The 27,357-nt window shown below is 38.8% G+C and overlaps 3 protein-coding genes across 4 annotated transcripts; 1 reads left to right on the top strand and 2 right to left on the bottom strand.

The window, feature by feature from the left end:
* Positions 1-80: 80 nt before the first annotated feature.
* LOC122089257 (LRR receptor-like serine/threonine-protein kinase RGI1) lies at positions 81-5,113 on the bottom strand. The gene is made up of 2 exons (XM_042658842.1): positions 1,798-5,113; positions 81-1,336 (listed from the first exon to the last, which is right to left on the bottom strand). Exons 1-2 carry the CDS (start codon positions 4,733-4,735, stop codon positions 822-824), a joined length of 3,453 nt encoding a protein of 1,150 aa, XP_042514776.1. The 5' UTR covers positions 4,736-5,113; the 3' UTR covers positions 81-821.
* A 12,059-nt stretch (positions 5,114-17,172) lies between these two features.
* LOC122088597 (stress response protein NST1) lies at positions 17,173-20,707 on the bottom strand. Its single transcript, XM_042657913.1, has 2 exons — positions 20,202-20,707; positions 17,173-17,494 (listed from the first exon to the last, which is right to left on the bottom strand). Exons 1-2 carry the CDS (start codon positions 20,625-20,627, stop codon positions 17,324-17,326), a joined length of 597 nt encoding a protein of 198 aa, XP_042513847.1. The 5' UTR covers positions 20,628-20,707; the 3' UTR covers positions 17,173-17,323.
* Positions 20,708-22,733: 2,026 nt separating this feature from the next.
* Positions 22,734-27,357, top strand: LOC122088760. 2 transcript variants are annotated; one of them, XM_042658086.1, is made up of 5 exons: positions 22,734-23,182; positions 26,141-26,202; positions 26,348-26,452; positions 26,566-26,724; positions 27,308-27,357. In XM_042658086.1, the coding sequence occupies exons 1-4, from the start codon at positions 22,918-22,920 to the stop codon at positions 26,704-26,706; spliced, it is 573 nt and encodes a 190-aa protein (XP_042514020.1). In that variant the 5' UTR covers positions 22,734-22,917; the 3' UTR covers positions 26,707-26,724; positions 27,308-27,357. The 2 variants fall into 2 exon arrangements, with proteins under 2 accessions (XP_042514020.1, XP_042514019.1); XM_042658085.1 differs by lacking the exon at positions 27,308-27,357 and having other exon boundaries at positions 22,735-23,182; positions 26,566-27,112.

The raw sequence follows: 27,357 nt of genomic DNA on the forward strand, positions 1-27,357 counted from the left end.
AAAAACATCCTACTTTCCTGTTTATTGCTTATGCACAGAGGGTTGTGGGATCAAATACAAGGGTATAGAATGACAAAAAATAGCAAATGAACTCTATTCCTGTAGCCAATATATTCATCTCATCAAGACTTTTTCCTGATCAAAGCGTGTTGAAAGATCTATCTTGACTTCATCACTGTTATAGCCTCCGCTGCATCAAACACAATTTTCAAATAATACCTGATACGTTACAAAGGAAACCCTAGATTAAATTCTGGATTTGCAAGAATTAAATGAGCCCGGCGCCAGAGTGTGCATTGGTCGTGGAGGGCCATCTCATGAGGCTTTTCTGATGCTTGATCGATGCCCTCTCTGAATGGGCTGGTTTACTGGAGCACAGCCATGCTCTTGGGTGACTCAATGAAGATGAAACGACTAATAAAAGAGTTGCAGGAATCGTTTGAAATCGAGATCGGTCTCAGCCTATTCGGCCATTTCAACTGATGCGATTCTGATTCTGCAAACCATGAAATGTGCAGTGGATTAGATGGTGAAGCTTTGGCATTGAGGAATACGTGATGGTATATATGATCTTGCAACTGTTTGTCCAAGGAGATAATTCTCTCATGACTGATTATGCTGGGGTGAGGTGTGATTGGGGAACTTCAGAGTGGATCCAAAGCTAGTGAACAACGATCAATCAAATATTCAAAAAGCCAAACTATTAACAATTGGCTTCATTTGTTGTTCTACTAGTCAATGAATTATCAACCTTTCTTCTTTACATCAAGAGAATATGGAAATGAAAAAACTGAGGGCGAGGATGGAAAGGACAAGGTATGTCACTTGAAAGCCTTTTTGGCGATGGAGGAAGATGAATATAGGAGGGATGATGCAGAGAAGCTGGTGTTGTTGCTTTGTGGGAATGAGCAAAGCTTTGGTGTGGTTGATGATGAAGTTGTAGGACCTGCTCCAGTGTTATTATTTTGGCGATCAGTGACCGGAGATCCTTTTAGGAGTGCATCAACCTTAGCGTACTCTTCTCTTTCATGCCTGATCTCCTTGAGCATGGCCGCCACATCTTTCATGGCTGGCCTTTCATCTGGGGAAGGATTTACGCATAGTAAGGCCACACCCAATGCCTGCATCATCTCTTCTACCTCTGATTCAGGCCGGGAGCGTAAGCTGGGATCAAGAACCTCAATTCCTCCCTTTCTCTGCCTCACCCAATCAACCACATGGAGGCCATCTGGTATTGTTGGATCAATGGGTTGCTTCCCAGTTAAAACTTCCAATACAACAACCCCATAACTATAAACATCACTCTTCTCTGTGATCTTCATCATATATCCATACTCTGCAAAAGAAAATAAACAGCCATGTTAATGTGGAGACCAACATATATGTTAATCAGGTGAAGCTGGATTGTTATCTGTGATTGTTATTGATTTGTGAAAGTGCAACTTTGAATTTGGTTATACAAAGGAGCTGCACAGGAGTCGGAGGCAAGAGGAATGCTCAAAGGACTACAAAAAGCCAAGTAATTTGGGCTCACCGCCGTAACCGTTTGGACTGGTTGTGAAGGATTGGTAGATCTTCTGCAGCAAGGGAAGGACCAATGGCCGTGGAAATTGTTCATTTTTTTGTTGGATATCAACCAAATCATACAACTGTTTGTTTCAGTTAGCTGTTAAAGCTAGATAGAACTGATAACATTCAAAATCATGTAGTCAATGATGATTTTATCTTCTTAGTTAATATTATATATATGAAAGTCGAAGGAGATCAAATTGAAGCAGTAATGGAAAGGATACCAACCAGGAGCAATGTAACCATATGAACCAGCAACAGTGTTGGATGACCGAAGGTAATCTCCATCGTCGACGAGTTTAGCCAGCCCAAAATCAGCAATGTAAGGCTCAAATTCAAGACCAATGAGGATGTTATTGGCTTTGATGTCCCTGTGGACAATGGGAGGGACACAGTCATGATGCAAGTAAGCCAGGCCTTGTGCAGCTCCCAACACAATCTGGTACCTCAATTCCCACTCCAAGCAACCACCATTCCTCTCATGGAGGAGGCTACCCAAGCTTCCATTGGGCATGTAATCGTACATTAGCAGTCTTGTGTTTCTATTCCAGCAGCAGCCCAAGAACCTAACAATGTTCTTGTGACGGATAGAGCCCAATGTCTTCACCTCCGCCGAGAAAGAGTCGCGGACAACGCACCTGTCATTGTTATTAGTGGTAGCCATTGTTGTTGGCCAGAGCTTCTTCACTGCAATCACTTCACCATTGTCCATATCTGCACGATATACCACCCCTGAACAGCCCTTCCCAATCACATTGGCATCCACAAGGCATCTTAATACTTTATCAACTGTGAAATTGAGCTTCTGAAATGGAGTGAATTGCCAAGGCCAAGAATCTCCCCCCATCTCCGAATCATTATCATCTCTGATAACTCTACGTGCTCGAATCACTGCAATTGTTCCTAGGATCGTCATCACCACTGTCAATGTGATAAGCAACACAATTGCCAACTTATGCTTTCGCGATCGAGCCAAGTCGTCACTTGCCATTTGCATCCCAGCAACATTGCTCAGGAAACAAGAGTCTCTGCCCCTTACACACAAGCCTTGGTTGCCACCCAACTCTGTCGCCGATAACTGCCGGAATAGCTTGTTGTCGGGAAGATAACCGGTAAAATTGTTGTAGGAAATGTTGAGAGAGACAAGATTGGCAAGCCCAGCAAGGGGTGTTAAGTCCCCATCGAGCTTGTTATGTGAGAGGTCAAGTATGGAGAGCTTGTTGAGTGATGATATCTGAGTAGGAATTGGCCCTGTGAGGGAATTGCCACTCAAATTGAGAGCAATGTCAAGATCCTCTAATTGACACAACTCTATAGGGATATTGCCAGAAAGGCCATTGCTGCTAAGGTCAAGATATTGGAGATTTGAGCAGAGGCCGAGTGATGAAGGTATTGATCCAGAGAAGGAGTTTTTACCGAGGATGAGCTTATTCAATGAAGCAAGACGGCCGATGCTTGCTGGAATGGGACCAATGAACTGGTTTGATGAAACATCAAACACCTGAAGGGCAGTGAGAGAGGATACAGAGTTGGGCAGAGCTCCTCCAAGTGAGTTGTAACTAAGGTCCAACATCTGCAACTCTGTGCAGCTCCCAATCTCATCTGGGACCGATCCAGTTAATCGATTCTCAGAAAGATCAAGAAAATTGATGCTCTTGAGACTTCCAATCTGTTTCGGAATCTCTCCACTGATCCTATTATTTCCCAATCGCAGTCGAACAAGGGAGCTGCAGTTGCCCACCTCCGCCGGAATCGAACCCGAGATGTCATTAGATATCAGGAGGAGCTTCGTTAAATTCTGAAGATTGAACAGACCGGGAGGAATGATCCCAGTGAGCCCATTGTGAGACAGATCAAGCGATTGAAGACCACTGCAGCTCGCCAAGCTAGATGGAATGCTGCCCTCAAGTTGGTTCTGCCAAGCGAAGAAGACATTCAGATTCGCTAACAAGCCAAGCTCAGGCGGAATCAAACCAGAGATCTGATTGGTATCGAGTTGCAACTGGACAAGATTCGTAGCATTGGAGAGAACAGAGGGTATCGAACCAGAGATGTTATTGTTACTCAGCATCAGCTCCTGGAGCTCCGAGAGACCCCCAAAAGATAGAGGAACGGTTCCAGAGAAAGAATTCAAGGAGAGGTCGAGCATGATTAAGCTTCTACAGTTTCCAATCCCATCCGGAATTGTCCCAACAAAGTCGTTTTGCCATAGAAACATCCTCTCGAGCTTCCCTAGATTGCCGATTTCCGGTGGAAGTGAACCAGAGAGTGAGTTCTCATAGAGATACAGATTTACAAGCTCCGAACAGTTACCAATCTCCGGTGGAATCTCACCGGAAAGCATGGCTGTATAAACAGAGAGCGTCTGGAGCTTACTGAGCTTACCCAATGAAGCAGGCAATGACCCAGAAATCTGAGTATCTGCAAGACCTAATAAAGTGAGGTTTCCACAGTTTCCGATTTCATCTGGGATTTTCCCAACGATGTCTTTGTTCCCTCCTGCGCGAAGAACTTGAAGGCTCGACAGTTTGCCGAGCTCGAGAGGCAGAGAGCCTCCAAGACGGTTATCGAAGAGGAGAAGATTTTGAAGACTAACGCAGTTACCAATCTCGGAAGGGATCTTATCGGTTAGTTGATTTGAGTTCAAGATCAATTCTTGAAGGTTCCTGAGCTTTCCAATGGTCGCCGGAATACTACCCACTAGACTGTTTGAGCTGAAGTCCATGACTGTGAGAGAAGGGCAGTCTCCGATATCCGTGGGAATTGTTCCGGTGAGATTGGTATCGGAGATGATGAGGGTTTGAAGGAAAGCAAAGGAGGAGAGATTGGAAGGGATAGGAAGGGCAAGCACGATGGAATTGATGGTGATTTGGGTGACGAAGCCATGAGCAGAGCAAGAAATGTAGCTCCATTTACAGGGGTTTGGGTCTTGTGGGTTCCAATCATGGAAAGCAGAGGCTACAGTTGAAGAAGCATCACTTATCCACGTGAGGAGTGTGAGTGCTTCATGGTTAGGAGTGGCTTCTGAAGATGAAATTGAGAAGACGATGGCAAGGAAGAACGTAATAAGGGTTCTTCTTCTCCTGTGAATGTTGTTGTGGAAGTGATCAAGGGATTGTTGTTGTTTTTGGTGATGTTGTTGCCTCGAGCTGGGCATCGAAGACATTGCATCAAATCCCAAATCTCACTTCTCGAGCTTGCATCGGGTCTCCTTCCCAACCTTCTTTTCTGTATTTTCCTTAAAACTCTCTTTCACTTCTACTTGTTATGATGCTCTCTATACTCTGCTTACTTAGCAAGCAAAACACACACAGATACAGAGGAGGGGAGGGAGCAGAGATAGAGAGGGAGTGAAGAAATAAACAATAAAGAAACAAAGAGAAAAATAGTAAAATAAGAGGGTGGCAGGTTGAAGCAGCAACACCACCTTCTCTCCTCCACCACCACCACCACACCACTACCACCGTCACCTCGGTTGCTTCGCCACTCTCTTTCTCTCTCTAAATTTTAAAAAATGAGTCCTTTTGTAAAGATTATGTAAGTGTGAGGGTGGTGCTAGATGGCGTCACGCGCAGGAAACAAGCAGAGAGACACCATGTCCATGCATTGTTTTCCTCAACCACGTACCTTAACTTTGCTTATTTATACTCTCTCTCTCGCTCTCTCTGCACACGGCTCTGATCATGAGCAGACAATGCACCAGTGAGTTAGTGCTTATATGTTTTTAAATTTTGACTCTCCCACCCAATTACAAACCAGAGAGAGAGTATGATTCCAGAGCGAGAGAGAGGGAGGGTGGTGAGCGGTTGGCTCATTTTTGTTGGTTTCACGGTACCAATACTTGATCTTTGGCTCATTTTTTTTCTTCCCCTGTTTTGTTTTTTTGGTTCTATCTGCTTGTGTACTTACATTGTAACAAGATACTGATCAAGTGTACCAGCTCCTCCCATGCATATCGGATAGCTGAGAAGCACTTGGGAATTGGGATCAAGGATTTAAGGGACGGTATTAGTATCGGTCTTTGTCTATCTGATTCGATACTAGTACTGATTCAGATCGGATCAGTGGGTATCAGTTGATTTTGCCCTTATGTACTATATTTTTTTACTATACCTCTGAATCAATTTGGATTGGTCTCAGTAGATACTGATTCCATACAACCAATACTTGAAACCATGCTTGGGATGTATGCCCTAGTGTTTCTAGCCTTTTGATGTACACTAGAAGGGATAGCACACTTGAGAGGATTTGAATCTACGCTAAATATAAATGAATATAAAAAGACGATACTATGCCATTCTATGCATTGGAAATACCTCTATACGACCTCTCATTGATTTTAATAATGAAACAATGGCCACCCAAATCGGATAGTGTTCTCTTGCCCTTGAATTAAATTAAGATTTGAAAAATATTTGTTTATTAATTATTTATAATAAATTTTTTTCACTAATTTGGGTTTGTTGTTTAACTGTTGAGTAAAGAGTACGGTGATGACTGTTCTCACGAGTACAGAATCAACGCACGTGCTGCACGTGATACGGTGTTGGGACCCACCACACGACCAAAGCTATATACTCACTATCATCATGAAAGATCCTATGGTCTGGAGTCTGGAGTCTGGACTCTGGACTATCCATAAACGGTACCTTTTGACCTCTCTCTCTCTCTCTCTCTCTCTCTCTCTTTTCTTGTTTGGACATACGGAATTCACTGGAAAGGTCACAGCCATGGAATTCATCCCATTGGGCAAATCATTTCATCCTGATTTTACCAACTTTTCATATTAAAATCTTATTTAGCCTTTTCCATGCTTTTTAGTTTCTTAATTAATCATCCTAGGTTTTGCTTTACTAACCCACTTTATATTCTTTAATCCTGATCACACATTCAGTGAGTCATAGGCCCTTGGACGATAGATGATCTATCACACCCTTGGATGAATCGGTCGGTTCGGTCAAGTTTTAATCGGTCTGAAATGATTTCAGCTTGTTACTGGTTCTTTAACAATTCTGGTCTTAAAGGGTCAAGATCAGAATCGGACCAGTAAGCTAATTGGTTTCAAACCTGAGATCCAGAACCATTTACTAATGGGTGGATTGGTTCCAATTTCTAATCTAAAGACTATCATAGAATTAAAAATAATAATAATAATAATAATATTTATTGGAGTGTTTGCAAATACCTTTGTAGATAGATAGATGGAGATAAAAATCTATTTTCACTTGCTGAAGCAAACTGCGCTCCCAGGTCAGGCGGGGCTACCCATTGAGTTTAAGCATATCAATAAGCGGAGGAGAAGAAACTTATGAGGATTTCCTTTGTAATGGTGAGCGAACCAGGAAGAGCCCATCTTGAGAACCGGGCTGCTTTGTCATTCGAATTGTAGTATGTAGAAGCGTCGTCAGTGGCAGACCAAGCCCAAGTCCCTTGGAAGGGGGCGCCAGAGAGAGTGAGAGCCCCATCGTATCTGGACCCTGTCACACCACGAGGCATTGTCGGCGAGTCGGGTTATTTGGGAATGCAGCCCCAATCGGGTGGTAAATTCTGTCTCGGGCTAAATATGGGCAAGAGGCCAAAAGTGAACAACTACAGCGAGGGAAAGTTGAATGAGAATCATTCATCTTTCACTGAAAGCATTGAAGAACACTAAACATATAATAGAAACTGTAACCCATCTAGCTATTACATGTCAACTCAATGTATCAACAACTCTTCATAACCTATTGGATCACCCCGGAAAACTTGCATTTAGTCATAACACTTTCTATCTGAAGCTCCTACAGAAACAGATTCCAAATCCAACGTTTATACACCATGTATCGGTTTTGAAACCATTGAGAGAACCAAACCGGACCAGACCGCTAAGTTAATGGGTTCCAAAAACCTGATCCAAAACCAGACCAATAAATTGAAACCCTTAATTTAGACAATCCTTGAAACGCTAATCTAAAATAAAATTAGCTGTCTGTGTTATGGGTGATCATTAGTTTGTAATTAAAAAGTTTTCAATCTTGTGTTGGACTCCATTGGACCCCCATGAATGATCTCCGAGTGTGGTCGAGCTGCTCCTAATGTTTAATATTTGCATAATAATGCAACAAACATTTTAAAAACAGAAAGTGATGGGAGGAATTGAAAATTTTATTAAGAGATTAATTGTTTACTATCAATGGATTAGTACCACTAAAACCTCAAAAGTTCTGAAAAGTTCATTCTTTAGATTTGATTCCTTTCAGAGTCCCATTCAATGCCTTTTTCGTGGATTCTCAATCCATCTGTTTAGTAAATGTGCCTCTTCCTTGATTGTATTATGACTGCACTTAGCATCTTTGGAGATAAAGCACTTTTTTTTTTTATTATTATTTAAAAGATAGGAAGGGAAAGTAGATAACAGCCAGAAGGCTCGAATTCGAATTCGAATTTGATTTTTTTTTTTCTTTTTTAACCAAGGTGTTGGGGTGTCAAACACTAAATCGAACTGGTAAAATTGATCGGACCGAACCGATAATAGCCTGGACCAAACCAAACTAAAGCCTTATTGGTTCAGTTTCAATTTGGAGTATTGCAACCCCAAAATCAAACTAAACCACACCGGAAACTGGATGAACCAGAAACCAAACTGAAATCGGCTCAAAAACCAGACCAAAATCGAAACCAAACTGGTAAAAAACCGAAACACTCTAAAATTCATTAAAAAACCAAAATTTGCATAGTTTTTTTATAAATTTGTATGGAAATTCAAATCCAAACTGGACAAAAAATCGAAACCAACCCAATTACAAGCCGATTTAAGAAACCGAAGACAAACCGAAACTGGAATTTCCTTATTGGTTCGGTTTCGGTTTCAGCCTTCTTACACTAAAACCGATTCAACCCAGACAAACCGAGCCAGAACGACCCATTGACACCCCTACCAGGGTGTTCGGGCTAGCTTACGCACACCTTGACTAATCCTCAGGGAGAATAGCGCAGCAACCCACTGCCACGATCTCCACTTAAATCGCAGATGCATAGATGGGGAATCAAACCTAAGACCATGCACCCATCCACACAATCCCTAATTCACTCTAACCATCTGGGGCAACCCACAAATGGATTCGCACTACAACTTGTAGAAACGCAACCCTAAAACGATGTAGAAGATAATGGAAAAACAGAACAAGCAATGCACATAGATTTACGAGGTTCGGCAAAATTGACCACTCTCCTGTGAGATGAGATCTTGCTTCACTATCAATGGAGAATAGGGTTATAGTGCTCGTCCTTCAGACCTCTCAATATTGCTTGCATTATAGATAAATAAACCCTCGCTATAAATATATAGCGAAAAACCCTAATCAGAAAAGTGCACAATTGCCCTCAAATAAAAAAATTCGAGTGGGGCTGCGCCCCCCTACACCCTTGCTATGCAGGGGGCCTCTTGCCCCCCTTGCCACGGCCTGCTAACTGGCTAACGGGACCGCCGTCCTACCTGTCGAGGTGCTGCACTAGTACTCCCTGGATTAAACTCTGACGGAATACAAGACATCGTACACCAACACAACTCTCCAATTGCGCTAGATAAACACAATCTAAATCTCCTCTTCTTTCTTATAGGTATGAAATCCCATTAATGTAATATGTTAATGGATTTTGAGGGTATTCTGATCTAATGGTCGAGGATTGGACCGCGAATGCGATTGATCTTACAAAATACTTTGATATAATTAATGATAGATTATGTATTATAATAGTAATCTCCTTTTAACAATTTAGTTTTTAAGAGTATCCTTCGATAACCGATTAGTGCTGTTGGCCATTAGATCCAATGGAATTTTTATGTTTCTATTCAATTAAATACAAATCTCAAGAAGCTAGAATCATTTCTAATGCAAAACTGTATATAGACATGACTTTAACAGGAAGCATCACTGTTAGTTTCTCAAATAAGTAAACTAGTAAAGCTTGCAGAGGCATCCTATGGAAAAAAACATATTAAATACTATTGAGAGGGAAGGAAGTCTTACACTATTCAATGTAAGATAAAGAAACACCAAAGGAGGCTTAATTTAGTCCAAAACTTCACCGTTTGGTGATCATGTTTAGCTTAGCCTAAGCATGATTGGGATGGTCAGGAAGGGATGAATGGTTTGGATGTTGGGTTTCTATGCGAAAGTAATTATCCCACATCTAATGTGAATATCATCACATGAATAGATTTGGGCAATTTTTCGTTAAAGACTAGCTTTTAATGATAAATTTTGGGGGTAGAAAATACCTTCTTAGAGTGAAATTTTCCAACCTACCATTAGGATTCTATATTCCTAACTGCTACTGTGGGTTGCAGCCAAGTTTCCTAAGTCTCAACAAGTGCTACCGAAGTATGATGTCTTGTATTCCGTAGTTGTTTAATCCAGGGAGTACTGTTTGCATTCAAGTTTCTCTGTAAATAATTCTAAGAGGTGTGAAGACGAGCACTATAATCTTATTCTCCATTGATAATGAAGCAAAATCTCATTTCTCGTAAACCTGTGTATATTGTTTGTTCTTATTTTTCTATTATCTTTTGCATCACTTTTAAGGTTAAGTTTCTATAAATTTTTCAACAAGTGGTATTAGAGTCAGGTTGTGACAACTCCGATATACCTCTAAAAATATATCAATTTCCAAGAATGAGATAATAGGTGGGACCCATTCTCCAATGATGGAGCCCACCCTACACTGCACGTATAAAAAGAGAAGGAAAATCATGGTGGGTTAAGTTTCTTAAAGTCTAAAAAATATACTATTAAAAAAAAAAAAAGGAAATAAGAAAAGGGTAAGGAGAGAATAATTAAGATTTGAATGGAGACTGGCTGGGGAGAGAGGAGAAGAGGGTTAGCTTTTTCGAGCACAATCCCTGATTTTGAGACTAAATCACGTGGTGGGCATCCAACTAAGCCCTCCTTTGTCACAGTATTTAATAATAAGAGAGTACAAATATTGCCTATGAAATAGATTCCAAGGAAGGTCACTTGAACAAATTGCTTTAAAAAGGGCTACATATCTATATATAGGCACCAACAAAGAACCAAATAAAAGCTAAATGGCTAAATTACAGCCCTCATTTTTAGGGTCTTGACCTGACCTTGGGAAACTCCCCAATGGAATCTCTACACGTTGTTACTTGTCTTAAGCCCACCTGAAACCCTCACAGCCCCACTCTAGCTACTACCCCTTTTAATTTTTTGAGTTTCAAATATTGTATGAGAATGAAGACAAGCTAGGAGCTGCTAGGTCTTATCTGATAGTGATCCAAAGTTTAGAGGACAGAATGACCATTAATTGGAGGATCATGTGCCCCACTGCCTTCACTTATAAACAAGTCAAAAAGAAAATTGAGCAAATAGGAATGCTCTTTGACTCTATAGGCCTAACCCCATAACACAAGCCATCTCATTCATTATTTATTTGGGCTTATGGATTCTCCCTCTTTCCCTATGACTCTTATCTCCCATCCTCTATATTTATCTATCTATTTATTTTGTGGACTTATAGTATATCTCTGGTGACATACAATCATGAGTCACGAGTACTCTAAGCACATCTATGGTGTTTGGAATGTGAAACCATCATTCAAAGGCTCCATCTGATTGCAAAGAAAGGAAAAGGAAGTAAAATTAGTTTTCAAAAGAGAAAACAAAGTTTTGTTAGTCATGATTTTATACCTTACCTATAACTCATATCAATTCAATCCCTAAGACTGTAAATGCCCCCAATAGAATCTAGGTAAAGCGAAACAACCTCCAAGATGAAATAACCCCAACAAACCTTCAAGTAGTTCTTATTCTCACTAGATCATGAGATGCACAAAAGAAGTAAACAGAAAACTAGTTGGACGGACAAGATTGTCGACATTGGTTAAACTCCGTCACATAGAATGCAATGCATGTGACGGAAAATAAAAATCAGATACAAGTTTGTTCCGAACATAATTAAAAAAAGAAAAAGAAAAATTACTGTGTGAAAAAAAAAACCCGAACCCCACACGGTACTAGATAGGAGTGTCAACAAATCGGGTCGGGCCTAACCGGGCATGATCACTTGAAAGCCTTGCACCATGAACGCCCATTTAAGTCAACGGGACTAGCTTTGGGGGGCATGGTGCAATTTATAATCAGGTCCATTGGTGTCGGGTTTTAATCGAGTTACCTTAAAAGGACCTTAACCGAGCTATGGATTTATTTAAGTTTAAACGGACTCTAAACAGGCTTTAAATGTTGCCTACCCTAAAACTTTTTTCTTAAGTGGGTTGAATGCACACAAATATATGACACAAATATTTAATAAATAAGATAAATGATATGAGATTGTGATTATTCTTACAAAAGAAAAGATTATGACCGTTACAATTTACAGAACAAAACTTAATAAATCAAATCCTACAAAGCAAAAGGTAAGAAAACTTAATTAGTTTCTTACTAACAATGAAAAGATAGGAATTTTATGTAGTATTAAAAGGGGTTGGGCTAGGTCGAGCTACGACGAGTCAGTTCAAGTCGGGCATATAAATGTGTCGATTCGGTCGGGCACCCGATGGGCTAGCTACCTACACCGTGAATGCCCATTTAGTAAACATGTTGGGCTTTAATCAGGCCGATCCAAGTCGAATCATAAACGTATCAAGCTCGATCGGACATATTGGTGCGGAACGCGGACTCAAAATTGACACCCCTAGTAATAGAGGATAATGAGTCTTTCCTCCAAGAAAACCTAACCTCATAGTTTCCATTACACAATGCATACTTCACTCTACTCTCTTATAAAAGTAATGTGGAAAAGGTCAATTTAATAGAAATAACATCGGAAAATGTCACTTGTGAGAGACAACAACCAAAACCTTTATAAAGAAGTATAGAGGTATTTTGAAACTTCATTTGAAATAATTACAAAAATTTACAAGACTTGATTTGATTTGGAGGGTGTGAAAGATTAAGATATAATGAGAAGTAACCTATTCAAGTTTATCCTGAACATCAATAATGATGATGACATGTGTTGGGATAAATCGACCAGATTTTGAACAACATTAAAGCAAAAAATAAATAGGACAAATGGTGTCTTTGGGTCTTAGTAGTGATAGTATCAATTAGTGTAAGGTAGGTTGACCAGTTTTCATGGTTCGGATATTATAAGATCAACTGTAACGACCCTAATTCAAAATTGTTTGGAATAATCAGAAAATCCAAGTGGATATTCATGGTTGACCAGATTTGTCTTCTAGTGTTTTGGGTTTCTTAATGTCTCTCTTAATGATAGAATACGTACAACCATGCCCAAGACTAGAGACTTCTTCCCTTTATTTTTCTTAGATAACTACCTCCTATCAAGGTAGTTATCCTTGAGTAACCCACCTACCACTAACTTATGTTGATGCGTAAGAGGGTGAAATAGGGTCAAGTTTCTTAAAATCCTAAATTAACCCTAGGTCCCCAAAACTCAACCTAGTTCAACCCAACTTTATTGGGTTCATGCCTAGGCCCAACCTTGTCGGGCTCATGCCAACCCAACCCCCGCCCTAATTGCCCTTAAGTGGCCTTGATTTTTGCAAGATCAAACTGACCTTGGTTGACCTTTTCCTTTCCATTTGTGTCCTATGCATTAAAACAAATTTAAAAAAAAAAGAAAAAAGAAGAAGCACTGATATATCAAATAATCAATTCACAATTAAAATTATGAAATGCAATGCAATAATAGATGTTCAAGACACTTGACCATAAGAATTAATGACTCAAATTTCATTATTCTAAATAAGAGGATAGGATGATAGCCCTCAATTTTATTATATAAATCAGGGTTAAAATTAAGGTCGGGCCGGGTCAAGGTTAGAAATCCTAATCTAGACTCTGCTCAAGCTCAAGGCAGGTTGATATACTTATGAGCTCTCTCTCTCAAAATGACCTTGCTATCCTCATATATACGAAACCATTTCATTGCAACCTATTGGTGCACTCCACTGTGTGGCTGCTTAGAGAAACCTTTACTTTTTTTTAAGAATCATGCAAATAACAAAAGAGCAAAGCAATTTGGACTTCTTGGGTAGACTAATTATAGCCTGAATGTGTCAATGTTTGGGTTCTGGGGCCCAATCCCTAGCTACTAAGGCTATAGGGACTCCTCTTTATCAGCTGGGGAACGAAGGGCCTTACTCTATAGTGACCATTGCACCCCGTACATCTATGATCATGAGTGTTCATTGTCCTGCGGGAGGAAGTGAAGGTGGTGAGAGTGAAAGGAATCATCCAAAGGGTTCGGTGGTAGAGCCTATTTTGACGTCTCCAAAAACCCCTCCTCTCCTGGAGTGGTTATTCTCTGCAACAGGTGTGGTCGCGTGGTGAGCATCGGATGGTCGAAAGCATCTGGGCACACGTCCCAAGGTCATCTTGGTTATCCAATACTCACCGTGCAGCCGCACTTACTGCAGAGAATGTTTTCACCCACTCCTATGCCTATGGATGATCATGTATCAATTAACTTGGAGGAGGCTATGCAGTAAAAAAGGTTGCCTTTGCCATTGTAACATATAAAGCCTCTGGCCACGACGAGATAGTGATGCAATCCGTGTAAAGAACGTGACCACTTTATTTCATCTTAAAAGAGTTGGAATTTTCTACTTCACATGCATCCTAGAAGAGTTGTGTTTCAATCTCGTATCTATCTCCATCCATTTCTTTTTATTACCAGGATCTAGTTTTTATTTTTGCACTAACTTGATGAGCTAATATGAGTACCCTACAGCATTCATATAAGAAAACCTTTGTCATCAAAGTTGTAGGTCCGTAAGTCCCGGTTCAATACGTTCTGGAATCAAGTCATTTCAACCTATATTTAGAAAGATATCGCCATTTTTACTGAGATCACTTGAAACTAAAAATTCTGAGCTTCTTGTGCTCGTGTTTGGGCATGTAAACTTTAATCCCCCGATCTATTGGTTTCAACAACCTATTAAAAAAAAAAAAAAAAAAGGCAGGGGGGTTGGTTACGATGTCTGTTTGATGAATCTAGGCCTACTAGTTTATGTAAAATAATTTATAAAGACCCTCTTTGGTATTATTTTTCTTTTCGATTTTTATTCGAAATAACGATTTTAATTGCATTTGGTGTCATTTATGGAGTTTGTTTCTGTTTAAAAAAATTTGATAAAACACAAAAACCAAAAAGAGATCAATAGTCATTTATATGTTTTGGCCAAAATTGATTTTCAATTATTTTTGCGTTAAACTTTAATATGCGCGTGCTTAAAGTCCCAAACTGGAGAGGTAAAGTAGTCATTTGCTTTATCATTAAAAATCCAAGCCCCTTGCCCCTTCTTCTTCCATCCAAAGTGGAAAAATAGAGTTATAAGGAAGATGAGTGAAGTGAACATCTCTTCACCCATTTCTTAAAAAAAACCATTTTGGACATATGGATGTCAAACTATTTCTCACAAAAAACGGTTTTTATCAAGTAGTTACCAAACCATTTTTATGTTTTGATAAAAAATGATTCTCATTAATGATTTTTGTTAGGTAGGCAAAAATCAAAAAGAAAAATGATACCAAACAGTGCCCAAATTACTTAGCTAACAGTTTAAGGCTTTTTTGCATAGGATTGTATTCCCTTTTCCTAGATCCATTTGTCAAAGATAGGCAGAATTATGATAACATTATCATTGCATATGAGATTTTTTATTTCTTGAAAAAGAACAAAGGTAAGAAGGGATGGGTCGTACTAAAATTAGATATGTCTAAAGCTTATTATAAGATTGAATGTGGGTAACTTAGAGCTATTTTTGAATATTTAGGATTTAGTTATACCTGGTGTGATCTAATAAATTCTATTATGCCTTCGGTATCTTATTCGATTAAGTTAGAAGGAAGTAGCTTTGGTTTTTTCTAACCATTTAGTCCCTACTTTTTTCATTATTACTATAAATGTTTGTCCTATATCTTAAGGGTGTCTAGAGATCTTAATTTATTTATGGTTATTAAGATTGGGAGGAATTATTCATCCCAAAAAAAAAAAAAAAAGATTGGGAGGAATTGTTCAGGGATTATTCATTTGTTGTATGTTGACAATATGTTTATCTTTTGTAGATCTAATGATGATGATATTCAAACTTTACATGTTATTTTGAACTTGTTTCAATATCTCTTAGGACAACAGATTAATTTCTTTTTCTTTTCTTTTTTTTTTCAAAAAAAAAAATAAAAATTGGTGTTATATTTAGTAGTAGTGTAGGAGAAGGAATTAAAAATATGGTCTCTTGCAGCTTGGGTTTTAATATGACTGCTAATAATGTTGTGTATCTAGGTACCCCCACCCCCTTGGTTTTCTTTCCTAAAAACAAAACTTAAACTTGGCAGGGCCTTGTTCAAAGGGTAGAAGGGAAGTTGGGTGTGTGAAAAATACCCTTACTCTCTAAGGCTAGTAGGTTAGTGTTAATTAAATCTATTCTTAGTTCTAAACCTACACACTCGATGTCTTGTTTTTCACTTCCAAATTCAATATGCTATAAGTTGGATTCTATTAAATCAAAGTTCTGGAGAGGGGAGGAAAAGGATCAGCATAAATGGAAGTTGCTATGTAAACCTAAATCCCATGGTGGCCTTGGCTTTAGATTATGTTCAGTTCACAATAAAGCTTTACTTCTTAATATAGCTTGGCATCTTCTTCGAAATCATGATCAGTTATGGGTTAGGATTCTTGAATGAAAAAAATTTCCTAATTGCACCCCTCTCTACCTAGAAAATGTTCTCTGATTTGGAAGGGTTTAACAAAAGTATTTCCATTTCTTGCAACAGCTAATTTCTTGGAAATTAGGTGATGATTCTAATATTTAGATTTGGCAGGATCCTTGGTTTCCCTATTTGAGTAATTCTAGAATCCCTGATACTATTTCAATCAATCCCTTCTACTCTTAAGATAAATGAGCTCATTCAAAATGGTAGTTGGAAACTTGGAATGTTAATCTTATTCAGTCTCTCTTTCTTAGCCATGTAGCCTTCATCCATTCCTGGGATTCCTTTAAGCATTAATTATTCGAGTGACTTTTGGTTTTTCCATCTTGGTAGGAGTGGGACATGCATGGTTTCTCTACAAAGATTGCAACTAAACGGCTAACCAAGTTTCAGTAGGGTATGATTTTGAATACTGATTGAAATAAGTTGTGGAATTTTATCTGGCATTTGAAGATCCATCAAAAGTTTTGTATCTTCTTGTGGAAAGTTATAGTTGGTGCTTGAAACACTAGAGCTAAGTTTCTTTCTTTCCTGTCACTCCCTAGGCCCTATTGTAGCATGTTTTGTAAAGAACTTGAGACTGAATAGCATGTACTTCTCTCCTGTGGAATTTTGCTAAGAGGATTCTGGCTACTGGAACCCTAGGTTTAAGAACAGAATACTTCCAACCCCTATCCATGTCTAAGTTGATTATATTTTATCAGTAATCAAATGAAATAAGAGGAGATTGGCTCATAATTTTTTGACTGTAACAATAGCCCATAACTGGGTTAGGAGAGCTAGAATTGATAGTATGGGAGGTTCTAATGTTGAATTTCTTCTATTTAGCCAAGTTACTTTTTATTTCCAATAAAAAAAAAAAAAAAAAAAAAGTCAATTTGGAATTCATTGAATTCACAAATTGGGGCAAGTGCAAAACTTGACCTATAGGTCCATCCAAAAAGAGCTAAAAAAAAAAGGTCGGTTCTTGTCACTCACTGTTGGGAGAAAATCAAGTATAGAAATGTATGGACTTAGAGAGGGGTGGTATCAACACGGGCGTCCAATATTTTCTTCACCAGCTCTTGTTCATCAATCCACATGGAACTCTGCCGACGCAAAAGCTCTTTCTTTTCCTTCTTTTTTTCCTCCACTCGTTTTTCTATTGATCTCCAATATTCCAACTTCTCTGCTCTTTCTTTCAACTGCATTGACCACAACAACCAGAAATGTGAATAAGGGATGGACCCAAAAGATCATCAAGAATTTTAAAAAACTTGATACTGAGTAAATTCATTCATTCCGGAAGCATCATGTAATTGTGAAAGGTCGACCACATGACAGAAAGACCCCCAAAAAAAAAACACAGAAAAATGTTCCCTCGTCCTTCCTAAGATTCATGGTAAGCTGTTTTACCAGCCATGGTTGAATACCTTGTCAGGCAACATTTAGCTATCAATAAAACTGAACCCATCACAACCACATGCAAACCAATCAGGTAGAAATCCTCATGATTGAGGAGGGGATTCCTATGGTTCAAATCCCGCCACCCCCAAATAAAGAAATCTCTTCAAAGAGAAGATTCAGCCAAAAGTTCCACTAAACAGCCTCACTCTCACCAACAAATTGCCAGTACTAAAACTTAAAAGGGAATAAAAATGAAAATGCTTCCACTGAAGATTCTTATTTTGCCAAACTTGACGAGAATGAGAAATGGACTTATCAGTGACCATACTACAACATTGACATTTCTATGAGCTTTCAGTCATCAATAAATGTTTTCAATTCCAAGCACACATACACCCGTGTGCAAAAATGTTAACAGACAATGTGGGCCACATGGCCCTATTTATATTGTAAAGCATTGTCCTACCGTTGCTTTGGGGGTCAATGCCAGTAATTTCTCCAAAGCTGAACAAGCTGAAGGGTAAATGTTTCTCATCCACATCACATAATCAATCTGAGCCCCTAAGTTGATCTTCCATCTTACACAAGAAGATTTTCAAACGTAACTACAAATTAACATGCATAGCTATTAATAGAATACATATTTATTTATACTAATGAGCATTTCCACATCTTTGGAGTAAGATTCTAATTCTTGCTAGAAAATTCTTAGACCAGGAGGTGTTTGCTAAAAGTTGGATTCTTCCTGCCAGAAAGTATATGTTTTAATTTTGAAATATAAACACTCTGCAGCATCAGCATCAATGTTTCAACCCAATGTCCCAATCCACAATAAAACCCTATTGAAGGTAATTTAGAACCTACAACAAATTGAACTGCAAAAGTGGCAGCTGATTTCCCACAGCCAAGTAGAACATTTTGCCTTTTGATTTCAAGGTTGATTTCCATAACTCCAACTTGACTTTAGTCCCTAAGTGTCTCAGGTTAATTCATCCATGATAAGCGCAAACAGTAGGGGCTAAAGCTGACCTTGATGTAATCCAATTGTAATCAGGAATTCACAACTTTGACCCCCCATAGTTCTTCCACTAGTCACCACACCATCATACATTTCTTTAATTATATCCACATATATTTACTTGAAACACTTTTCTCTAGAGTTTTCCAGATTAACCCTCTAGGGACTCTGTCATAAGCTTTTTCTAGGTCAATAAAGACCACATGGAGATCTTTCTTGCAATTTCTAAATCTTTCCATGAGTCTCCTAAATAAGTAAATAGCTTATGTCATCTTCCTGACATAAAACCAAATTGGTTCTCCGTAATAGTAGTTTCTTTTCTCAGGTAAGTTTCCAATTGACTTATAGAGAGCGGCTGCATTACCTATTTTTCACTCTATTTAATCTTGTATAGATTTGGTTTACTTCTCGGAATTTATTAGTAGACTATTCAGATACTGGACTTTCAATTAAAAAAAGTAAAGGCAGATTAGACTTATCTCTTCTGTGTAAGGCTGGAGTAACCCAGACAACCTGATTCTTATATTGGCTAATTAACAAGTTTGACCTTTAGACCCCCAACAACATTCAACCACAGGTCTACAGCTATTCAGGAATCCTGTTAGATTGATAGATCCTGCTGAAAATTATTCCAATGCCTCAATTATGTTAATGAAATAGTATGTAGGATTGACATGAAAGACCCTTTTCCTCCTCTTTCCACTAGCATTATGACATATATTAAATGATAGAGGAACATTCATATGTTAAGGAATATCTATTGTCTTACTTAATCTTGACTGAAGAAATTTGTTTTGCAACAATAACATTGTGTAATTTATCAATGTGAAACTTTATAAGTTTAGAGAATAACATGGACACATTAAAATCTCAGCCAAATGTCCAAAATCATCATCTCATGGTTATGACGAGGATGACTACAGTGTTCTCAAGCATCACCTAACAGATTGAAGTTTTGAGGATCGTTCACAAATTGACATTTTCTAAAAAACAGAGTTGAAGGCATCCAATGCCAATTAACATTCAATCAAAAAATTAGAAACCATCCCATATACAAGACCTAACAGACTCAAAGCAGTCAGCCAACTTTTCCTCTCAAATTTGAACGTCGCACTTGTCTGTCCCCTATTAATACTTCAAATAGGGATCTGTGAGACAGAGATTGCATTACAGGACTAGTATTCCTTAATGCAAATTTAGCTGCTCATGTTATTGTCTAGTTTTGATTTTTCGCATTCGAGATGTACTACTAAATTCTCCTCTTACCTCAAAAAATAAGCCATTCAATTAAAAAATAAAAAGATCGTTCATGGAATTACAGAAGGCCATGAGAGATGAGAAAAATACTATTTTAGATGTTCGAGAAAGGAGGAACTGGTTACAATTTTTTCAAAAATAAATAAGGTAATTAAAGAAATGGATAAATAAGAAAACAAGGGGTAGAGATGAAAAAAAACTCCAACAAAAGAAGAAATTGATCTACTCACAAGGGTTTGACGGAACTCCTCTTCAAGGACCTTCCGCTCAGCAGCTCGAACCTGAGCCATAGCGGCCTTGGCAGCCTTTCGCTCCTCCCTGGCAATACGAACAGCCTCTCGCTTGGCTTCGTCCTTTAATTGCTTCTCCTGCTTCTGCAATTCCATCTCATAGATATACTGCTTGCGAAGCTCCTTAACCTGCTTCGCGTACTCTCTCCTTAACTGCCCTAAATTCGCCTCTGCTTCCTTTGGATCCTTGGGGGCTTTCCAGCTCCCTAAGAACTCATTGGGCTTCGTAAATTGTTGCTCAAGCTGGTGTTGATTATGGTGAGAGGGCGTCGTTGATGTTGTCTTGAAGCGAAGGGTTTGAGTCAGGACAGATTTGACGATTGGAGATGTTGAAGAAGAGCGTAAGATTTGGCGAGATGCCGCCATGGATAAACGTACCGAGGAGCTGGGGGCTCAGAGGCGCGCAGAGAAATGAGGGGCCAGAGTGCGAGACCGCTAGACTCCCCTCTTAAGGTTCAAACGTACTGAATCGGGCATGGGAATCGGCCTCTAACCGATTCCAATCAGAATTTGGTTTCAAAATTTGAAAATCGGGTCGATGAACCCGGATTGGAACCGGCCATGACCGATCCCGATGCGATTAATTCACTATCAATTCACACCTAAAACCCTAGGGTCGCTTTTTATCTTTTATTTGAGGGCCGGTTTTAGGGTTCTTAGGACTGACCCGGAATCCGTCTTTAAAACATTGAATCAGAATCAGTTCAAAGAAGGTTTAAACCTTCAAAATTACAATCTGAAAAATTAAACAAAATTGATTTCTTAGAAGCTTTTTTATGACAAAAGTTTAACTTGTTTTGAATAAGAAAATAAAATTTGATTCATTTAACTTAGGAATTTTGCTACAAAAGATATGTATCATTGATTTTTTGTTTTTTTATGAACCAAAAAAAAAAAAAAAAACAATTACAAAAAATAAAGATCAAACATAATGGTGTCATGAAAAATGAAGGGTCCAATATTAATGTTTGACTATGTATATACACGATCATGCCTTAGGACTGCTGGATGGGGTGGAGGGCATAAGTGTAATAATGTGTCCCTCTCTCTCTTCCTCCCCCCTCCAACGGTTGAAGGCATGACCGTGGCATAAAATCTTTTGCCAATATAGACATGGCTCTTCATAAAACCGTTTACCAAAATTGAATAATGGGTATTCTAATGGCCTAGATTTGGATTTGAGTTCAAGTGATTCACTTGTCTTGATTCTTCAAATCATGTCCGCCTCCCCCATGTGGGAATCTTCTATAGCGTGACACGACGTGTAGCATAGTTCCAAGGGTTAGGAACACCTTGGGCTACATGCTTAAGAGCTCCCAGCCATTAGATATGCACTACATGTTGTGTCGTGGTACAGAGGACCTAATCCTCCCCCTCCCCCTCCCCTTTGTACCAAAACCTCTTAAAGTGGTTGCAAGAGGTGGAGAAGAGTCGAATGATGTTGTAAAACCCAAATTCAGTGCTAGGTCGGCTTCCACCAATTCTAATTCAAATCGAAACAGAATCGATTGGAAATAATCAACTACACTAGAAAATTGAATCAGAAAAAAGAAACAAACCTTTCTATATGACTATATATCTTTAATAAATAGTCATATATCTTGCGCCAAGGTCTACCCTCTAAACATTTTTATATAACTTTGATTTTTTTTATCTTATAAATATAAGGAGAAAAAAAAAACCCTAATAGTCTAGTGCAGAAAACGCCTAGACATAGGCATGTACAAAAGATTGTGCTGCCCCCTATGTGCAATAAAGATGCTTTTATCTATGCTCTCATTGATCCACACATCCAGAATTTCGTACACCACGCCAACAAGGTTCTTTCACCCTAAATATAGTTATACAAGTTAAATTTTATTGACTAAACTAAAAGGAAAAATGAGCTTGTATAGGAGCATGGGCTTTTAGCTTCTACAAAATGATTGGTCTACCCCTTACAAAAGATAAAATTCCACTCATATGTGTTCTTGTACAAAGACACCCCCATAAGTATCATATCATTCACATGGGACCCACATAACGTTTTAATAAATAATAAGGTAAAAAAAATTCCTACATGCTGGCATATCTCTACATCAAATAAAAATGGACGTGAAAAGACCGCATTGCCCACCACCCCCATAAATAAAGATGCAGTTGATGGCCATTTCCATTGAAAATGGATCAGCTGCTCATATGATTAGTTAGCATCTTATATCTGTCATTTTTGTTTTCAAATATACTATTTTTATCTTTGTAATAAGATAGGTATTAGATGCTGACTCGTACGATATACGAATAATAGTGGATCCTATTCCTATATCGTTTCAATTGGCTTTGGGCCACAATGGACAACTTCGCTGATTTTCCTTGTGTCTGCCTTGAATTCCGTGTGAAGGCATTTTAGCCGTTGGATGCGTGCCGGTTAGTGTTGCGCCACGGAGGAGCTCAATCCTGCCGTGGGATCCATTTACACAAGCTTATTGTTTGACGAGGAAGGAACGGACAGACCACCGGTTGAGCTCAACGCGTCTCACACAGCTCACAGCAACAATCCAACTTTTCATTTTCTTCTTCATCTACTGTCCTGCTTCCTCTCATTTCCCTTCAATCATTTATTTCAATAAACGAATTTTTCCAACATATATAGATTCACTATAAAAACAGAGAGAAAATGGCATCGTCCTTGTGCACCCACCAAGTGACCTTCACCTTCCAACCGTCTGGTTATCATCGAAAAAGCAACACAAACAACTGCTCCCTGCCTAGACGTTCTCCTTTTGTTTCTCCTCAAACCCTGAAGAGGTTTAATGGGGAACTCCGTCTCTCACACAACTTCAGCATCAGCAATAAGAGGAACTATAAGCAGCGACAGCTCCAAACAAGAAGAGCCCATTCAGTATCTGATGTCGTTGCTGCGCAATCCAACTTCGTAAGAGGTTTGCTTCACTGCCCTTGTATTACCCTCTAGGTTATTGGTTCCGTGGTCTTCTTTATTGGAATCTGATTTGTTATGCTTGCCTGGGTTTCTTCAATTTTGAGCTATTGCTGTCACTGCTTGTTTTTTGGTGGAGAAAATGATTTAGTTCATGGTATCCGATGCAAGTGTTTGTTGATCCCAGTTCCACGTAATTTCGTCCTAATTTCTCGTGAATGTGTCTTATAATGTATTCAAGGTAACCTAAATATGACATTGTATCAACTTTTTATTGGGTTTGTGGTGAACTTTTCTGCCATCTACATATTCACCAAAATTTCCCTGAGGATACCAATGACTATTTCTTATCCCAAGAATAGACCAATGCATTAAACTTTTATACCATCTACATAATCACCAAAATTTCCCTGAGGATACCAATGACTATTTCTTATCCCAAGTATAAACCAATGCATTAAACTTTTCTGCCATCTACATAGTCACCAAAATTTCCCTGAGGATACCATTGACTATTTATTATCCCAAGTATAGACCACATGCATTAAACTCTTCTGATGATAGACAAAGACTATAGTGAGAGAGAGAGAAATGGGGAATAAACAAAGATTTTTTGGTGTCTGTCCTCTTGCCTATGTCGATCACGAAGAACTCCTTGTTCTTGGATTTTCACTTACTCACGATTGTCTTCCTGGTGACAATCAAACCAATTGCATTCAAGATTGCAATTAAACCTCTCACGATTGCCTTCAAGGTGGCAATTAACCTCTCATGTTGTGGAGAATTCTAGCTCCCATAATCTAACTTTCAATAAAGAGTTTGAGTTTCACGACTCAATTACAGTGCCTTTTTTCTATAGGCTGATGTATGAATGAAGAACAATGAGACCCTCTTTCTTGGGTGGATATAAAAATGTTCCTATACGTAATTCCTATAATGATACCCAGTTATGTGGGGTAGATCATCCCTTAAAAGACTTATTAGGCTTGTTGAGAGAAGGGCAAGAGCTCCTATTTATTAGCCAATTCATAACATTTAGTAATATAGTCGTTTTTCTTACTGTTGGAGGCTTGCCGGTTGACAGCCTGACAGAACTGCTCGACCACCTAACCATAGTTTTCAATACAACTTCTTGGTCTCCTTGGGTCCATGCTCCCTCTAATGCCTTGGATTGCCTAGACAACATGACAACAACGCTCCTGACTAGCTGTTAGAGCCCAATAGCTCCTTTGGCCAGTGGACTGCTTTCTTCAGCCAACCGACCACCTTGCAGATTTCTGCACAGGGCTAGTCTCTGTCATTCAGTCAGTGGACCCCCCTATGTGTTTAGTCAATTATGTTGGTCAACTTTTCTCCATTTAAATTGGTTGACCTTCATCGCTAATTGGGTGACTAATTAATCATTTTTATGATAATGGAATCTTTACGTAGGAAATACAAATAATTTTATGAGTATGAAACTAAATCACATGTCTTGTGAAGCTTGACTTGATTTTCATGCCGCCAAGTCTTTAATTCTTCAATCTCGATCCATGACTTGGTGAGGCTCCTTGTCGTTGCTTCCAACCTTCAACTTGCTCCTGATCAAATGTATTGCTTGATTCTATCTCCAAACCTTGTTTGATGCTTGGTAACCTTCATGCTTGAGCTTGTGGGAATATCACACATACACATTTAATACACAAGATTAGTTTCTCCAAAAACCATCACTCATGTTTAGATCATCACCTAAACATATGGCAAAATACAATATGCCAACAATGGGCTAATCATTCTTGGGTTTTTGTTGTAACGAGCCAGTTCCGGAAGCCCACATGATGGGGTTAGTCAGTCCTATACAAAATTTTAGTTCTTATTTCCATTTTATAGAACCTCTAGAAGTGCTAGGTTAATTTCTACTATCAGTCCAAGCAGTTTCAGTACTTCCTGTTTTCTGTTTACTTGATCTTCTAGTCTTAGGAGTTTGGGAAAGTTTCTAAATTTCAAATTGAGTCCATTTAATTGGGGAGAAGTTAGTCTCTAAATAAGGGCTCATATCCATAGTTGTCAAGGCATCACCTCGGCGTCCAAGCGCCTTGGTCGCCTTGCATCCAGGCCCCCCTCCGACACCTTGGGTGGCCCAGACGCTGTGACAACTATGGTCTTATCAGTTATGTAATAGAATGTATATGTCTCATCCAAATCAATTCTAGGCTTTTAGTTTGGCACCCATTCTAGGCTACTTCAATTCGTGAAGGCTTTATCGCACACATAATAGTAGTTTTATTCAACTAGCTATGGTTCTGACGACAGTTGTAAGGCAAGGCTGATTGTAAATCACCTCGCCCAAATCTGGTTTCAGCTAGAGTGCAATGCTCAACCAGGCAACCATGTTATGCTTATGCATATCAAAAGAAAATTTTAAAGTATCAATTTAATTCTGTGAACATTGTTTACTTCTTACATAGTTCACTTCATTGTTACCAGTCCAGGTTGGTTCATTGTATGGGTTGGGGATTGGATTAGCAGGTTGCATTGGGCTAAGGCTACAGTTTTTAGGCTGAACTTGGGTTCCTCTGATGTAACCAAGCTATAGAGCATTTTTGGAGAAATATTACTAAAATTCAAAAAGTTTTACCAGCCTGCTCTTGTGATATACAATTTGCTTTGAGTATCTACCCCAAAAAATCTATGATTACTCTTGTACGTAATGCCACCCTTTATGGACTTACTAATGTTCTATCATTATATTGATGGGTAAGATTTTGTATTCATACACTATGTTTTCCTACTAGTCAGTTTCAGTAGGGTGCCCCATGTCATAAATAAAACAATCTTAACACATACACAAGCTAGCCTTTGCTTCATCATTCATGTCACTTTGGGTTCTTGTGTAGCAATTTCTTTCTTTCATAAAGCAGAAGTAAGGAAAATGACTCACTCTCTAGTTTTAAACTAACTTTTAATTATGATCTAAAATTAGTTCTTCAGACAGTGTGGCGGGTAGCAAAGGATGGAATTAAGGCTGGCACCAATCTTGTGCCTGTAAGTTCATGGTTTTTTCACTCCCATTTTTACAATCTTGATATAAACAAATGTCATTGCCTGATTCTCAACTTCTTCCAAAACAAAGGTTAAAAAACCATTTTGATTTGTCTTGATAATATTTATGTCCGTATTTTTGTGCCAGGATTCTGTTCCAAGACCAGTAGCAAGCATTGGCATAGCTGGGATTGTTTTGATCATTTCTGTCTTTGTGCTCAACTCATTCCTATCTACAGCATTTTTTATACTGGTATGTTGGATGACCTTGGGTTAGGTTAATTTAGGGTTTATGGGTGCTATGAATGAGCTATGTTATTTGGAATTATGAACCAGTAATGACAAAGCATTTCCTTTGATAAGCAGGGCATGGGGTTTATATACTTTGTATTCATGGCCTTGAACAAGGATAAAGGTGGCCCAAAAGGTGGTGGAGGGCCTGGTGGCCCCACTGATGTGGAAGACTCTTTAGAAGAAGCAAGAAGGATAATGGAAAAGTACAAGTAACAAACTATTGAGAGTCTGGTGAGTTATGGATCTGTCACTAAATGGATAACTTCGTATCTTGGAAATGTATAAATCTTTATATGTATGTGCATTTGGTCTTCTTCCAAAAATATACATGTTGGAATTTTTGGGGAAGCCTATAACTCTATAAGCATGCATATCATTCGTTTCCTTGTGGCCATGAAATTAATGAAGTAAGAAGAAAAATGTCGCACACTGCAATGAGGAAGAAATTTCTAAGTTGGACAGTGCTATGACAGCTCAACTCAATTCAGCATTATTCCAACTAAATTGAGTCGGTTACATGGATCATTTCCTCAATCAGCTCTATTCAAAGACATATTTGTTAGTAGGCTTAAGCTATGCATGTCTTTTCTCATCACTTCATTTAAAGTCGTTTTACGCCTACACCTGTCTCACTTAGTTTTTTCTATCTAAATCATTCATTTGTGCGGGAGCATTCAAAGGCCTTCGTCGTATATGTCCATGTCTTATTAAGCATTTTTTTTTTTTTTTTTGGTTACTTATTATGTATTGGAGCTATTCATGAATCACCCCTCTGTACTGGTGTTGGTGTACGATGTCTTGTATTCCATCACAGTTTAATTCAGGGAGTATTGGTGCAGCGCCTCGACAGGCAGGATGGCGGTC

Source organism: Macadamia integrifolia, chromosome 9 (assembly GCF_013358625.1).
Source record: "Macadamia integrifolia cultivar HAES 741 chromosome 9, SCU_Mint_v3, whole genome shotgun sequence".
In the NCBI taxonomy this organism is placed as follows: Eukaryota; Viridiplantae; Streptophyta; class Magnoliopsida; order Proteales; family Proteaceae; genus Macadamia; species Macadamia integrifolia.